The sequence below is a fragment of the Cyclopterus lumpus genome, chromosome 6 (genome assembly GCF_009769545.1).
Source record: "Cyclopterus lumpus isolate fCycLum1 chromosome 6, fCycLum1.pri, whole genome shotgun sequence".
Taxonomy (NCBI): Eukaryota; Metazoa; Chordata; class Actinopteri; order Perciformes; family Cyclopteridae; genus Cyclopterus; species Cyclopterus lumpus.
Window position 1 is genome coordinate 9744085 of NC_046971.1, and position 15000 is coordinate 9759084.

The 15000-nt window shown below is 41.3% G+C and overlaps 1 protein-coding gene across 1 annotated transcript; it reads left to right on the top strand.

The window, feature by feature from the left end:
• The first annotated feature begins 103 nt into the window (after positions 1-103).
• Positions 104-14415, top strand: LOC117731989 (disintegrin and metalloproteinase domain-containing protein 10-like). The gene is made up of 16 exons (XM_034534580.1): positions 104-286; positions 2492-2642; positions 4541-4659; positions 4762-4920; positions 5444-5544; positions 6770-6919; positions 7224-7316; positions 7395-7578; positions 8194-8357; positions 8468-8651; positions 9145-9295; positions 9410-9593; positions 9691-9799; positions 9924-10144; positions 10239-10365; positions 11426-14415. The coding sequence occupies exons 1-16, from the start codon at positions 220-222 to the stop codon at positions 11626-11628; spliced, it is 2367 nt and encodes a 788-aa protein (XP_034390471.1). The 5' UTR covers positions 104-219; the 3' UTR covers positions 11629-14415.
• Positions 14416-15000: the final 585 nt, after the last annotated feature.

The window sequence follows — 15000 nt, forward strand, 5'->3', positions numbered from 1 at the left end:
GACGTGCACATTGCAGGCATTCCACCCGGAGACGGTTGCGGCTGTGATGAACGCAGGCCTCTGGATGCGTTTGGGGGAAGGGATGCCAGGCGGCCGTGCGTCTGACGTCACGACGCTGGAGAGAGAGGAGGCGATGAGAGGAAGGTGCAATAAACACACAGGGCGTTTGCGCCTATCTAAGTAGGACAATAAAGTGAAAACGGTATCAATGTTCTAACAATGGATTTGTCAGACATGCTTCTTCTTAAAGTTTTCCTTTTCGTGTGTTTGCTGAACTACACCCAAGGTGAGTGAGACGTTTCGTTGAGAAAACATTGTGTTGAATCCATGAATCTAAGCGGGGTAGAAAGGCTAGTAGCCCGCTAGCTAACGCAGGATCAGCAGGGCCTGCTTGTTGTGAAGAGGACTGCACCCTTTTTGTCGGATTACTTCTAGCTAAAAAAATGACACTTGGAGTACAAGCTAACTTGGAGTCGCGCAGTCGATTGAAATAAACCGATAGTTATGATATGAGTTATTTCTGCATGTTGTCACCGTTTTTATTGTCAGGTTTGGGACGGTTTTGTTGTTATCGTACGAATAGCGCCGACAGCCATTGTTATGAGAAGATGGAGATGCCGACCAGGGGAACGAGCCGTTAGCTAAGCGTTGGTGCGAGCTAACGGCAGAGCAGCCGCGAGCGTTACGGTTGCTGTCCAAAAATAAGACACGTAGCAACTGTCGTTATGGTACCTGCCTCGTGCCAGGGTTTAGAATGTATCGTGTTCAGGTTGGCGTCCGTATCTTCTGTGTTGGGACTCGGCTATGCTGTCCTCTCATTTCACCGATCGCTATTGTCTGGATTCAGTAACTTATTTAGAAAATAATTTGTCTGTATGATTTTTTTTCTTCATTTTTTTTCCCCCAACGAAATTGATTAATATGCTGTATTGACTTGTGACGTGTGCACAGTAACGTTGTGCGATCCTATACCTGCATCATATAACGTTACTGGTCAAATAGTTAACCAGTAAAATAAAATGAGTTCCTTGTGACTCAAATGTACTTCTATTAAAATGTCAAACAGTTGTATGGTCCATATTTATTTTCGGTGATGGCAATGTGTTACATATCGTACTGGTTCCTTGTCAAATTGTCGAAAGTAGCAGACTTGTTCACACCATAGGGTCACCTCCTGTGGTACATTTATCAAAAGAGATTTATGGGATGTGCTTCCCCACCTGATGTTATCACCCTTAAGTGGTTTTGTATAGATGTATAACAAATAATGTGGATGGTTTGTTTAATCAAAGACATGCCTACTGCTCAGTATTTTATCTTTTGTAGGCCTTGATAAATATATCAGAATAGTCATGGTCTTCACTTCTCATAGTCACCCCAATGAAAAATTGAATGTTAGCACTTAAATATTTCATACTTCACATGCACAGAGAAGTAGCTGGAGCCTGGTCTACTTAGTGATGTTTCCTACATACTTACCCTGAATCCTATAATTTATGGCCCACTAGTTAGGCACAATTACCTGTCAGACAGTACTAATTACATATCGTATTTACTGAAAATACTTTCTCTTGGTTTACATCTGAAAAAATCTGATCTCAAAGACTTGCTAGTATGCTCAATTTACATTAACAACTTTCTGAAGGAATTAAATGGCCTAAACAAAATTACTGTTTTTTTTGGGGGTTTTTAATGAAATTTGTCCGTCTGCTTTTGAGTGTGAAGCAGTTGGTGAAATGGGTAGGAATCTTTTTTTCTCCTTCGAGCCCACCACCCACTCTATATACAATAATTATACTGTGACGCTGGGGGCTGTTAAGCACAGCTCCAAAACTGGCATCCATTTGACTTATAACATATTTCGCTGCATTTTAAAACGCAGGTCATACAGGTTTGCTGTCAGTTTTCATCATTTTATTCCTGCCTGATTATCCAAAAATGTAGCTGTCATACTCTGGTGACATCTTAAAGACTCAAATATGATCTACGCTTGAAATATATTGCCTAACCAACAAAACTAGAATTTCACTTTCTCTGCAATCAGCTAAACATCGTAGATGTGAAGATACACTTTGGTATCAAGGCTGTTGCAGAGATTCCTTTGACCAATCAACACTTGAAATGATGAATGCATGACATGGTGGTGCGAAATGTAAACCGTACGTTGGTGTTCCATTTGTACCTCTTTACTTAAGATGTCATTAAACATATTTATTCTAAAAAAATGTACATTAGGTAGTGGACAATTTTTAATTAAAAATGTTTTAAAGTATTTATGTTACTATTATTACTTTTGTTAGCTTACATTATACCTAAGTTATGTTTGGTCCAGTTACAAATTGTACATACATTCCAGAATATATGACAAAAAGAATATATCTATACACCTACGATGGCTGTGTTATTTACTTTGATTCTATGAATATGCTTTTCGTCAAGTATTTTCCTTGTTTTTGCTGATAACGTGAGTTTCTCTGTTCTTTTCACACAGGACACTATAGAAATCCCCTGAACAAGTACATCCGTCACTATGAAGGCCTGTCCTACGACACAGAGCTTGTGCACAGCAACCATCAGCGAGCCAAGAGGGCGTTCTCGCCTGAAGACAAGTTCCTTCATTTAGATTTTCACGCCCATGGAAGGTTTGTCAATTCTTCAAATTTGAACATGATGGGAAATTCTATTTGGATCTTTTTCTGTATCCTCTATATCTTTACTTACCGGTCTGTCTATTTATTTGCAAAACCCATATTCCTGCATTGTTTATGTTTAAAAGTGGAGGTAAGCTATTGTAGAGAGTTGACCTACAGAGTTGAACTATTTTTGATAATCAATTTATTCGTTCAAGCCATTTTTAAGCAAAAGTGCGAGACATTCCTCCAGTTTCAGCTTTTCAGTTGTGAATATTTCCTGCTTTTCTTTCTATGACATAGTAAATTGATCATTTTTGGGGCTTGAGACTATTGGTTGGACAAAACCAACAATTTGAAGACATAAACTTGGCCCAAACTGAAAATTGATTCATCGATAACAAGCATAATTGTTAGTCACAGCCCTGGTTTTGGTTTGTTCTGATCCCCTGCCACAATCTAAATACATACAGGTGAGGTAGAGCCTATTTGTGTGTGTGTGTGTGTGTGTGTGTGTGTGTGTGTGTGTGTGTGTGTGTGTGTGTGTGTGTGTGTGTGTGTGTGTGTGTGTGTGTGTGTGTGTGTGTGTGTGTGTGTGTGTGTGTGTGTGTGTGTGTGTGTGTGTGTGTGTGTGTGTGTGTGTGTGTGTGTGTGTGTGTGTGTGTGTGTGTGTGTGTGTGTGTGTGTGTGTGTGTGTGTGTGTGTGTGTGTGTGTGTGTGTGTGTGTGTGTGTGTGTGTGTGTGTGTGTGTGTGTGTGTGTGTGTGTGTGTGTGTGTGTGTGTGTGTGTGTGTGTGTGTGTGTGTTTTAGCCCTGTAATGGGTCAGGTGTTTTCAGGGTGTCTCTGTACACTTGATACCTGGTTGGGAACCCCTTTTAGCTAAAGAAGATGGATGGATGAGCACATGGTGCTTCATCCGGCATTTTGAAGAGGTGGTGTTGTTTGAGAGAACGTGTCCACACTCTCCATGACAAAGTCAAGACCATCTGGCTGGAAGCTTGGCAAAGGCTGTTTATCGTCCAGCCTTCTGTTCCCAAACTCTGATGCTGCTTAATAAGGAAGAGAAAGATAAGAGCTCTGCATCAAATCCAGAGAAGGAAGATGTCAGTTCCTTTTTCTTTTTTTTTTAAAGCATAAATGTCCGTTTTTTTTCCTTTTTGAATTCATGGCAAAGCTCGAGATACAAGTCAAACTCTTACATTTAATTTGCAGAACCCCACCCACCTTCTGTTTGCAGATTGGATGGATTTGAACATCTTACATGTTCTCCCTGAGATGAAGTCATAACAGTAAACAATTATGGTACAAAAGGTTTTCTACATGTGCCAGGTCAAGTTTGACCATCACTTTCTGATTTTAATATTACAAAGACCCCTGTTTTCTTGCAGTCAATTTAACTGCTGTGTCTGACCTACAGAACAGTAGCTTACACACTATACGAGCACACAATAAGGGCACTGCTTGTGTGTAACATGAACCCAAGATTTAATGGAGCATCTTTGTTCCCCTGCCATATGTTTGATCAACCAAAAAACAGGAGCATTGATCCTAATTTTCGGTTCCCTCTTACAAGATAAGTCCAGTTTCCCCTCTGCAACCAACATCGCTTAGAGGCTTTCTCTCTGCCAAACTATGCCCTTCCTTCCACCATTTTTTTTTTTCCTTTTCCTTTTCATTCACAATTTCCTTTTTCTCCAACACCGATGGAATTTTGCTTACCTACAAAAGTGTGATCCCCACCCAAACCCATAGGCTCACACGCCGTGACATGAATAATATCAGCAGATGGTTTCGGAAACGAACTTCTTGCGATATAGATAACACTGTTGTCGCACGTTGTAACCATTGTCATCACGTTCAAATGTTGTGTGTTTTCTCTCTTGCCTATACATTTATTTCTTTGATTTCAGACATTTTAATTTACGAATGAAGAGAGATACAACCTTGTTTGCCCAAGATTTGAAGGTAGACGTTTCTGGAGAAGAGATTCCATTTGATACCTCTCATATCTACACTGGAGAAATCTACGGTAAGGTCTCCCTTCTCATTTTAACATACCCGTTTTAATGTATCGCTGCTTGATCTTGTGTGAATCGTCTGACATCAATACCTCTGTAATTTGGATTCCCAGGGGAGAAAGGTACCCTGACTCATGGCTCCATTGTGGATGGTAAGTTTGATGGCTTCATTCAGAGCTACCAGGGCGCCTACTACGTGGAGCCTGCTGAGAGATACCTGGAGGGCAAAGACGTGCCGTTCCACTCAGTCATCTATCACGAAGACGACATACGTGAGTCCCCAGCAACTTCAGCTACACAAATACACAGTGTATTCGTCTAGTATGTGTAATTGGATGCACGCATTTGTAAATGTGTGATTGGGGAAGTGCAAGGTTAGAGCAGCTTAGCTGATGGCGGCAGACTGGTATGATCGGCCCCCGGGGAGCAGAGATACCCGGGGTGCTTGTTGGCTGTGTAACAGGATCTTGCTCCCGGGCTACTGGCTCATTTTAGCAGTCTTCTCCATGTCGGTACTGATAGTGAGCACCAAGCATACTTCACTTCACTGGCACCCCCTAGTTTCAATTGGTCTGTGTACATATAGTTTGTGGCTGAGGGGCAAGTTTCATAGAAATGTTAGAGAAATCGCTAATTAGAGCGAGAAAGTAACCGTTTACATAGAAAAGCTGGGCTCAAGTGGCGGGTAAGTACATCCATTAGCTGATCATGAATAGTGCCAGAAATAGAGAGACTTAAGTAGCTAACATTGTCTTTCATAATCCTAACTGTGTTACGCCTGCCTCTCTCACTCAGACTACCCGCACAAGTACGGCCCAGAGGGAGGCTGCGCTGATAGCTCAGTGTTTGAGAAGATGAAGAAGTACCAAGCCTCAGCCTCAGCAGAGCCGCTCAAGGTGAACTTCACCACAGTAAACCCTGACAGTGTTCATTAAAGGGATGGTTTGGTTTTTGTGGAAAATGTACACTTTTTTTTTTTCTTGGTCACGGTTAGAGATTCCCTCTGATGCCTTTTTTTAAGTCTCTGTGTGCCCTTTGAGGTTATATTTACTGGTGAGAATAGTCGGTCTCAGCTCAATTAATGGATCTCTACGTGATTTAATTAGTAGCTCATTACAATAGAATGGGGAAAAAAAGTTTTAAAAGTAATGTTCAAATGTCTTAACAACCCTTTCATTTACAAATTAAAATTCAAGTTTAGCACTATCACAAGTGCATTCATCCATGCTGCTGTGGGTGTGTGTTCACCAAGTAACAGCCTCCTGCTGAGAAATGAATCCAATGTTGATGTGACAAAAGCTGCAGTTCTTCAAATGGCCACTTGAGGCCGGCTCCAAGGCAAATTAATCTCTGTAGACCGGGAGTTAGTGACGCCTTGCCAAAAGCACCCACTTTGAGCTTCACAACAGCTCCTCAGACACCTAGGGGTGATGTGAGTGAGACTGCATCCATATGTCATCCAGTCTGTAGTGTTCCACAAAGAGGAACGGAATCTGAGGTTGGATGTATTGTAATTTCTTGATGAATTACAATAAAAATATATACTATAAATGTATACATAATAGCATGTTATTTATTTCTAGTTGTTACTGATGTCTTTGTCATCCATGAAATGGTTAATCTCACTGTCTTTGAAAAACCCTGAAAGCAGTTTAACAAAACGTCGTACTGTTCTGAATATATTCACATAATCCTCAAAGATCCCTCTTTATATGAACACATATTCAGTCCACCGCACAATAATACACATTTTAATTCCTTTCTCAAGTTTTTTTCTAATCCAACCAAAGATGAATGCCAGAAATGACATATGTCCTTGTTCTTTAAAGCTATTTTAACGTTTCTTTCCAATATATTTTCCCCAAACCAAAGCATTTTTTTTATTGGACAGTTGGTGTGCCCCCCACCACCACCATCACCATCATCATATTCTTATATGCAATGTAGATAGTATATCTTCCACAGCAACAGGGTTGCAATTCATGAACATACTGCAGCTGAAAAAGCCCAGCCTAAAAATACCGGACATTATTTATTTAGCCTCTGTTTGGTTGAAAATGTTGTATATAAGTATATGTTTTATTTAACTGTCTATTTCCCACTCTCATCTCCTCACACCAGGAGCTCCACACTGAGGCGGGCTTTAATGACCCTGTGCTGCTGAGGAAGAAGAGGATGGCCCAGGTTGAGAAAAACACCTGCCAGCTTTTCATTCAGACTGACCATCTCTTCTTCAAGTACTATAAGACCAGGGAGGCAGTCATTGCTCAGGTAATACACAGGCCCAGTTACTTATTCGACACAAGCTACTTTGGTGCCGTTAGAATTAGATTTACACAGTCGGTATGTAGTTTCTTTTGTGTGATATTGGTGGAGAGGCACATTTTTAACCAACAGAACATTATATGGAAGAGTTTAAAGGCTAATTAGTTTTGGAATAATTGCATTCCCACACTTTAATTTCCTCTCGTACTGGAGAGAGGCCAGCTGTGGGGAAACCACAGTGTGACACAGCGGAGAGTACAGTATAGTACACTGGTAGTCAAAGCTTTTTTGTTATAACTCTCTCTTTCAGATCTCTAGTCATGTGAAGGCCATCGATGCCATCTATCAGGGGACAGACTTCATGGGCATTCGCAACATCAGCTTCATGGTGAAAAGAATCCGGGTGAGTCTAAGATTTTGAGGCCTGTGTGGATCCTAGATGTCTTCCCTCTGAACTCATCGTCATCCCCCTCTTGTATAGATCAACACCACCAGCGACGAGAGGGACCGGTCCAACCCGTTCCGCTTTGCCAACATCGGTGTGGAGAAGTTCCTCGAGCTGAACTCGGAGCAGAACCATGACGACTACTGCTTAGCTTATGTTTTCACCGACAGAGACTTTGATGATGGGGTGTTGGGTTTGGCCTGGGTCGGAGCCCCTTCAGGTACTGAAAGACAGATTATTTAGTTTCTGATCACCAATGACTGTCCTTTTTTAGAAGCATTATACAGCGTATAACGTATTGTAGAATATTCTTTGCTTTTGTGAGTAGGCACATTATCATTAGGGACACCCAGTCTTGCTGAACATGAGATTATTCGAGCCAAGTTAATTATGATTCATCTGGTTTTCACATTGCAGCTACAACTAGGAAAAGTGTCTGTGATATGCAGCTTTAAATATCAACTCAGACAATATGCAGATGTGATGATTCCCAAAGGATTTCATTATGGCCCTAGCCATATATTTATTGCACTCTATTATTATTATTATTATTATTATTACATTCTTAATTTGAAGGTGTAACGGAATATATTGCACTGTTGAAATCTTTAATTTACTGTGTCCCCCGCTTGCAATGACACACAATTTTAAATGAACAACTTCTGTAAACATGTTGATAAATCCCGCTCAATATGTTTTAAAGTAAGACATTATGTCTTCTCGAAATTAATAAAAATATTGTCGTAGCATTAATCAGATTCTCCATTTGAACAAATCTTTGTGTTTTGTAGCTGTGGTTTGAAAGGCATCGCTAACCTGTGCTTTAAATTTGCAGGGAGCTCCGGAGGCATCTGTGAAAAAAGCAAGCTGTACTCCGACGGAAAAAAGAAGTCTCTCAACACGGGTATAATCACTGTACAGAACTACGCCTCCCACGTACCGCCAAAAGTCTCCCATATCACTTTTGCACATGAAGTAGGACACAACTTTGGCTCCCCGGTGAGTTACTTAGACGTGCCACATTAATGCGTGGAGAGAATTAATAAGGCTCGCACACTCTAACTTCTTCTTTTAACCTGTCATTATTGTTTTTTCTTTCTCATTCCCAGCATGACTCTGGATCCGAGTGCACCCCAGGAGAATCCAAGAGCCAAGACAAGAAGGAGAAGGGCAATTATATCATGTATGCAAGGGCTACATCAGGCGACAAGCTCAACAATAATAAGTTCTCCATCTGTAGCGTGCGCAACATCAGCCAAGTGCTGGAGAAGAAGAGAAGCAACTGTTTTGTCGGTGCGTTTCACTGTTTTCATCTTCACTGTCAAACTTGAGGTTTTGTAAATTCAAACCACAACATTGTTCTGATTCTGCTTTTCCTGTACTGATGAGTGGGGGATTTTAACCCCCGTGCTCTAATTAGTGATTTTATTCAGAAAAGCTTTGAAAAGCAATCCTGGCTTTAATCCAGTGTTATTTTTACTGACGGTATTAAGCATATTTTAGAATTTTTCACACTTATTTAAAAGCTTAATCTATTTTGCACATGCTGTTTGAAGTCTCATGCTTATATCCATCTTGGCTAATATGACTGTGAAAATAGTAGATTTTGGTGTACGCTTCAAAAATCACGGGGGAAGACTATTTTTGTTTTCAGTGTTTGGATGTTTTCATAGTAAATGTCAGAATTTTTATTCTCATTTATCCTTCAGTACAAAAAGTCAAACTATGAAACGCGTTGTAGTTTTTGGGGACCAGGCTCAATGTTTATTTTTCCTTCCCAAAACAGAGTCTGGTCAGCCCATCTGTGGTAACGGCCTGGTGGAGCCAGGAGAGGAGTGTGACTGTGGCTACAGTGATCAGTGCAGGGACCAGTGCTGCTATGACGCCAACCAGGCTGACAACAAGAAGTGCAAGTTAAAGCCCAACAAAGTCTGCAGGTAGATGTGGAAGTTATTTATGTGTTTTTGTTTCCCTCAGCATTTTGAGGTTTCATAAGGATCTGGCAGCTCATTTGTGATAGTTCTTGACCAACCCGTTCTCTCTCCCACCAGCCCCAGTCAGGGTCCTTGTTGCACTCCCGAGTGCTCTTACAAGGGTCGTAATGAGAAGTGCAGGGAGGAGTCGGAGTGCGCTCACCAGGGCATGTGTAACGGAGTTGGTTCCCAGTGTCCCACATCTGAGCCCAAGGCCAACTTCACCGCCTGCCACGGAGAGACTCAAGTCTGCCTCAACGGGGTGAGACTTCACACCTGGAAGAACTGGTTGTTATAGCAACTTATATGCATACTAGTCAGCGACTGATCTTGCCTGTCCTAATGCTCCTCCCCCGCAGGGCTGCTCCGGCTCCATCTGTGAGAAGTACGGGCTCGAGGCCTGCACCTGTGCGAGCCAAGATGGCACGGACGAGACTGAGCTCTGCCATGTGTGCTGCATGGAGAAGAGTGAGTCATTTACACTTTTTTTTTTTTTTTCTTTCTTTTTTTTTTCCTGCCTTGAGAAAATAAAATGAATCTAAATATAATGTGCCTGAGAATCGTGTTGACTGTCTGTGATCCATCTCCGCAGTGAATCCCAACACATGCAGCAGCACAGGATCAGAGCCTCTGGCTCGCTTCTTTAATAAGAAAGTGACCACGCTGCCAGCCGGCTCGCCGTGCAATGACTTTAAGGGCTACTGTGACGTGTTCATGAAGTGCCGACTGGTGGACGCGGACGGACCGCTGGCCAGGCTGAAGAAGGCCATCTTCAACCCAGAGCTCTATGAAAACATTGCAGAGTGGATTGTGGTATGTATCATCAATGTCTCGATTCTGATTGGATGATGAGTATTATTATGCTTTTTAAATTTTTGTTTTGACTGCTTGATTTGTGCTTCTCTAGGCCCATTGGTGGGCGGTACTATTGATGGGCATTGCCCTCATCATGCTCATGGCTGGCTTCATTAAGATCTGTAGCGTGCATACACCGAGCAGTAACCCCAAACTTCCTCCTCCAAAACCACTTCCAGGTAAGTCCAGAGGTTTACAAAGAACGAGAACAACATTTCACTTTTTATATATTTATTCATACACATTTTGTACATGGTTTACCACTTCTGCCAAACCATAGGGTTGAAGTCATGTACCTGTTCACATGGATGTCCCACTTGCCACTCCACTGCGTTGAAATATGTATAGTGTTCATTTGTAGTTGCAGGTTTGTTGTATTGAAGGTGTTTGTGATATTGTGTCCATCCCCTGAAAATAAAATGTCCTGGTTTTTGCATCTGTTAAGCCACACACAAAAAAAAATCTTTTTTAAGATGTTAACATACCTCAATAAATCAAAAAACATTAGGCAAAATGACTGTCAGTTTACCAGGTTTTACACCAAAACAGTGTCATGTAATTGATTTAATTCAATATATCTTTTTTAATATACTTTAATTTTCTCTTACTGGTTCTTTTCTGATTTGCAACTCAAATTCTTAGGTTTGGTATAAATACTTTTAAATGAACAGACGTTGAGTTTCAGGAGTTTGGAAGTTTAGTAACGTCTTCTTTTATTGGCATACTGGTTAGGGAGGAACAAAGACAAAGTGTGAGAGAAACTTGTTGAAATGGTTCTAAAACAAAGACGGTGTTCCTGGGTCACACTGAGGCGAGACAAAGAGCTTCAGCTCTGCACAATTGCATTTCACGTTGGATTCCATGAGCTGGTCCATACTCTCCTCCTCCTAAGAGATTTTCAATCCAAAGGGGCAGCACCGTGGCGAAACCTCGGAGCGGTGCAGAAGAATGACGCAAGTTGATGATGCGTCAGCTTGAAACCCTTTTTTTCCCCCCGCTTGTAATTCTCCGATTCGCCATGCTCCAAAATGCCTCCAACTCAATCTTGTACAGTCTGACACAGACTGCAACCACCATTTTATTATTAGACCCATCTCTCATTGTGACATGCCATGAACTTGCAATATAGTTGTTATTGCAGTGAAGGCGTCAGTAGCAGAGTGTCAGTAGGTGCAAGTTTGTTTGGCGTAAACAATCTCTCTTCTAACAAGCTCAAATAACTGCCTTTTACCCTGACAGGCACTTTGAAGAGGCGGCGAGCGCAGCAGCAGGCTAACTCCCAGGTGCAGAACCAGTCTCAGCACCCGCATGGCCACCAGCACGGACATGGCGGCCAGCGGCAACCCCAGAGGCAGCCCCAGCGGCAGGCGCAGGCGCAGCAGCCCCAGAGGCACCACCGTCAGCCCAGAGAGAACTATCAGATGGGCCAGATGAGACGCTGAGAGAGACCCTGCATCCCGCCCCCCTCCCCCCAATGCCTTGGCTCCTCCTTGTGCCTACAGTGGGAAACAAAAGCGTCACTCCATCCAAAGAAAAGCCGGACATGGTTGTTAGTCATCATCATATCCTCCATTTACAGACTAAACAGATGCGTGAAAAAGAGAAAACACTATCTAGCAACTCGATTGGCTCTTCGTGGAGTGGACTCAACCATCAGCCATTTCCAATGCAGTGCGATCTAGCGTCTTTTTCCACCTTTTTCTTTTTTTTTCTTTTTAAAGGAGTGCCAAGGAGTTAAGGATCATGTGTAGCTTTAGTACATTCTGTGATGTGTTTTTCTTTTCTTTTCTTTTGTTCTATTGCAACGTCTTCTTGAGTGACACGCCCGTGGCTGCTGGTGAATTGTTCCGTGATTTTTCTTTCGCCATTCTAGCCAGGAATGAGACACTCAGTGGGGATTTGTGGCACTTTTGTGATTTACACATGTCAAACGGCAAAAGACACAGGCTCCGGTCTCTCGTGCAGACCGTCTTCTGCATGTGACTGTACATATTCAGTGTATCATAAGTGAAAACAAACTATTTCTTCTACTGTAAATGTGTAATTCTTCACTTTTTTCTTTTATTTTTCGGTTAGTGCTCTCAGGACTCTTAACACATAGTTGAAGGAGTGATGGTTGTGATGAGTTCCTTGGACTTTGCAGTTGAGGATTTGGCGCCATCAAGTTCTCTTCGCAGTCGTCCTATCAGGTGGATCTCTTTCACTTTCGTTAGATTGCTAGATTTCGAATTTGAACAAGGTCACCATATCCCACTTTTCAGGCCTTTTGTTCAAGGTCCCTTTTTTCGTCTTTTTTTTGTAATTGTCTCGCTAACATCATGTTTTGCTTATGTTGTGTAACAAGCTAGATGAGGTCATGGGAACAGAAAGGGAAGGTCACCTAGTTTGGTACACCGTTTATTGTCTTACCGAATTTGTTTTTGATAATGAAGAATGAAAAACCACTAACTGAAGCTGAGGATGATTCTACCTGTTCAGATATGAAGACGAGGCAACGTGAAGGCTGCTGTGGCTTAGTTTATTAGTGAGAGTGTATCATGTTACAGAGTTAGTTTACATGAGTGTGGAAATAAATTTAAAAATGACTCCGGTGTGGATGTACAAAAAAAATTGTAAGATTAAATCATTCTAATATTCTTCAGATAGCGAATCTAAGAACTTTTCAATGTGGGCATGCAGACACATTTATTAAATGTGACTATTAATTGACAAAGGTCTGTAATATTTGTATGTCACACAACACTATATTTACTTTGACAGCTATTAATGTGAGTCTTAAAACAAGTGGCAGGAGCAGTATTGTCACACTATTCACACATTTCCTCAGTGTGTTCACTAGTTTCACGAGAGACAAGCTGCTGTTTTATTTTATTTTTAAACTCACCTGCAGTTATCTCCCCGTCAGATTTCATCACGGACTAAATCCCCAAAGTGAGTGTGAGTTAACAACACAGCGCTATAGAAATGTGCACAGCTGATCTTTTTCGACACAGGTTTTATACAAATACAGCAGACACGCCTGTTAAGTTTCCGACTCTTTTAATGGACAAAATAAAAACAATGGGATTGTTTTTCGTTGGATTGTTTGACCTCGAGGGTTTTCTTCCTCTCGCTGCAGCACAGCACAAGGGGCATTTTGGAAGATGATAACGTGATAACACCAAAAGGGTTTGATAATTCGGTCAAGTTGTGCAAAATCTCATGATTTTATTTTCCCCTGCAAACCTTCCACCCGCCAACAGCTTTTGGGTGAAGTAGGTGTAAAGTTTGGCGCAGACTTTTACATTTTTCATTTTATATTCAGCAGAGTACATTTTGTGCTCTTGATTTTATTTTATGCTGCCGTTATTTTTGAAGCACATGCAATACTCCGAACCGATATCTCACAGCACTGTCCTGATGGTTGTAATAATCACACATGTGCTCTGGAGGGGATATTAGAAACAATGTATCTCACAGTTAATCGTCTATTTCACATGGCAGATGAATAAGGCAGGTCGGCGGTCGCTATACCTTCTCATTTCTGTACAATATGGAGCTCTTTTTAAATGTCATCTTCTAGGCTGGATCTCGCCTGTTAAGCCTGGAGAATTGACATGTAAACTTGTACAGTACTTCGAAGATTTGCATTTCATTTGAAAATGAAAAATTACATTTTGATACATCCGTTTTAATTTTTTGTATTCTAATTCCAGAGTAAGTTGTTGAAAGATGTTCATATGTGACAAACCTTCCTCTCTTAAGTTATTTATGTTCTTATATGTGCTAGTTGAACTGGAGTTTGCTTCTGCTACTTTTCCCCACCGTCATCAATGGTCAAAACAATTCAGGGTGATGGAGTTAACGTTGCATTCTCATTTTTGTCTTTGTTCTCCTGTGGCATGGTTTGGGTAGAAGAGCAGAAGAATAATGCCTGTAAATTTACTTTCTTTTTAATTTCGTAGTCTTGGTAAAGTTTTTAGATAAACGTGCACTGAAAATGTCCAAATTGAGTTGCAATGTTGTAGGTGATGTAGGCCGAAAGAACACAAGGTTAAAAAGTAATACTACTGTCTGATTTTAATGTTCACTGTGTTTTATACAGTATCAGAAATTTTTGTTCACTTTGAACATTTTTACTAAAAAAAAATTTCAAATTGTATTGTGCAAAGAGATGTAATTTTTGGAGTACTTGAAATGCATTAATTAAAAGACTCGTTCAAAAATAAAATAGACCCCTGTTTACTGTCTGCAAGGCGTGCTCTCTTTCTCTAAGCCTCTAGTTTATTTGCATTAGTGTATGAACGTATAAGGCAACAAATCTGTTTTGCAAAATGGAGAAAAAAAAATGTATGTAAAATGTACCATTTTCTTGTTGCTGCGGCATCCTGAGTTGGGTAACTTCCTACATGTTGTCAGTTGAACCTGCTCACTCAGCGGTTTGCAGAGGGAGCAGGGAGCAGCTGTTTGATCAGTTGCTGAGGTGTTGGGAGCTTTTGCATCCTGTGAGTCACCAACATCAGCACCACAGAGCCACACACAGCTTCTCATCCCCTCTGTTTCCATCAAAGAGCAGTTATCATTTACAACGGTTCAGTAATACTTTATTTATGTGAGCAAAGTGGGGCGAAGGGGTTTCATGCAGCTGCTCAGACATTTGTATTTTCCTCAGTTCATGCGTCACATACTTCATTTACTCTTTGCCTAAACATATTGATGCTTTTTTCCTCCCGTGTGTTTGATGGTGTAACAACCAGAGGAAAGCACGCATTAGCACACGCAGTGGAATGTGGCCTGCTATTGATTTTCAATGTGGATTCTCAGCTGCAGTCGCA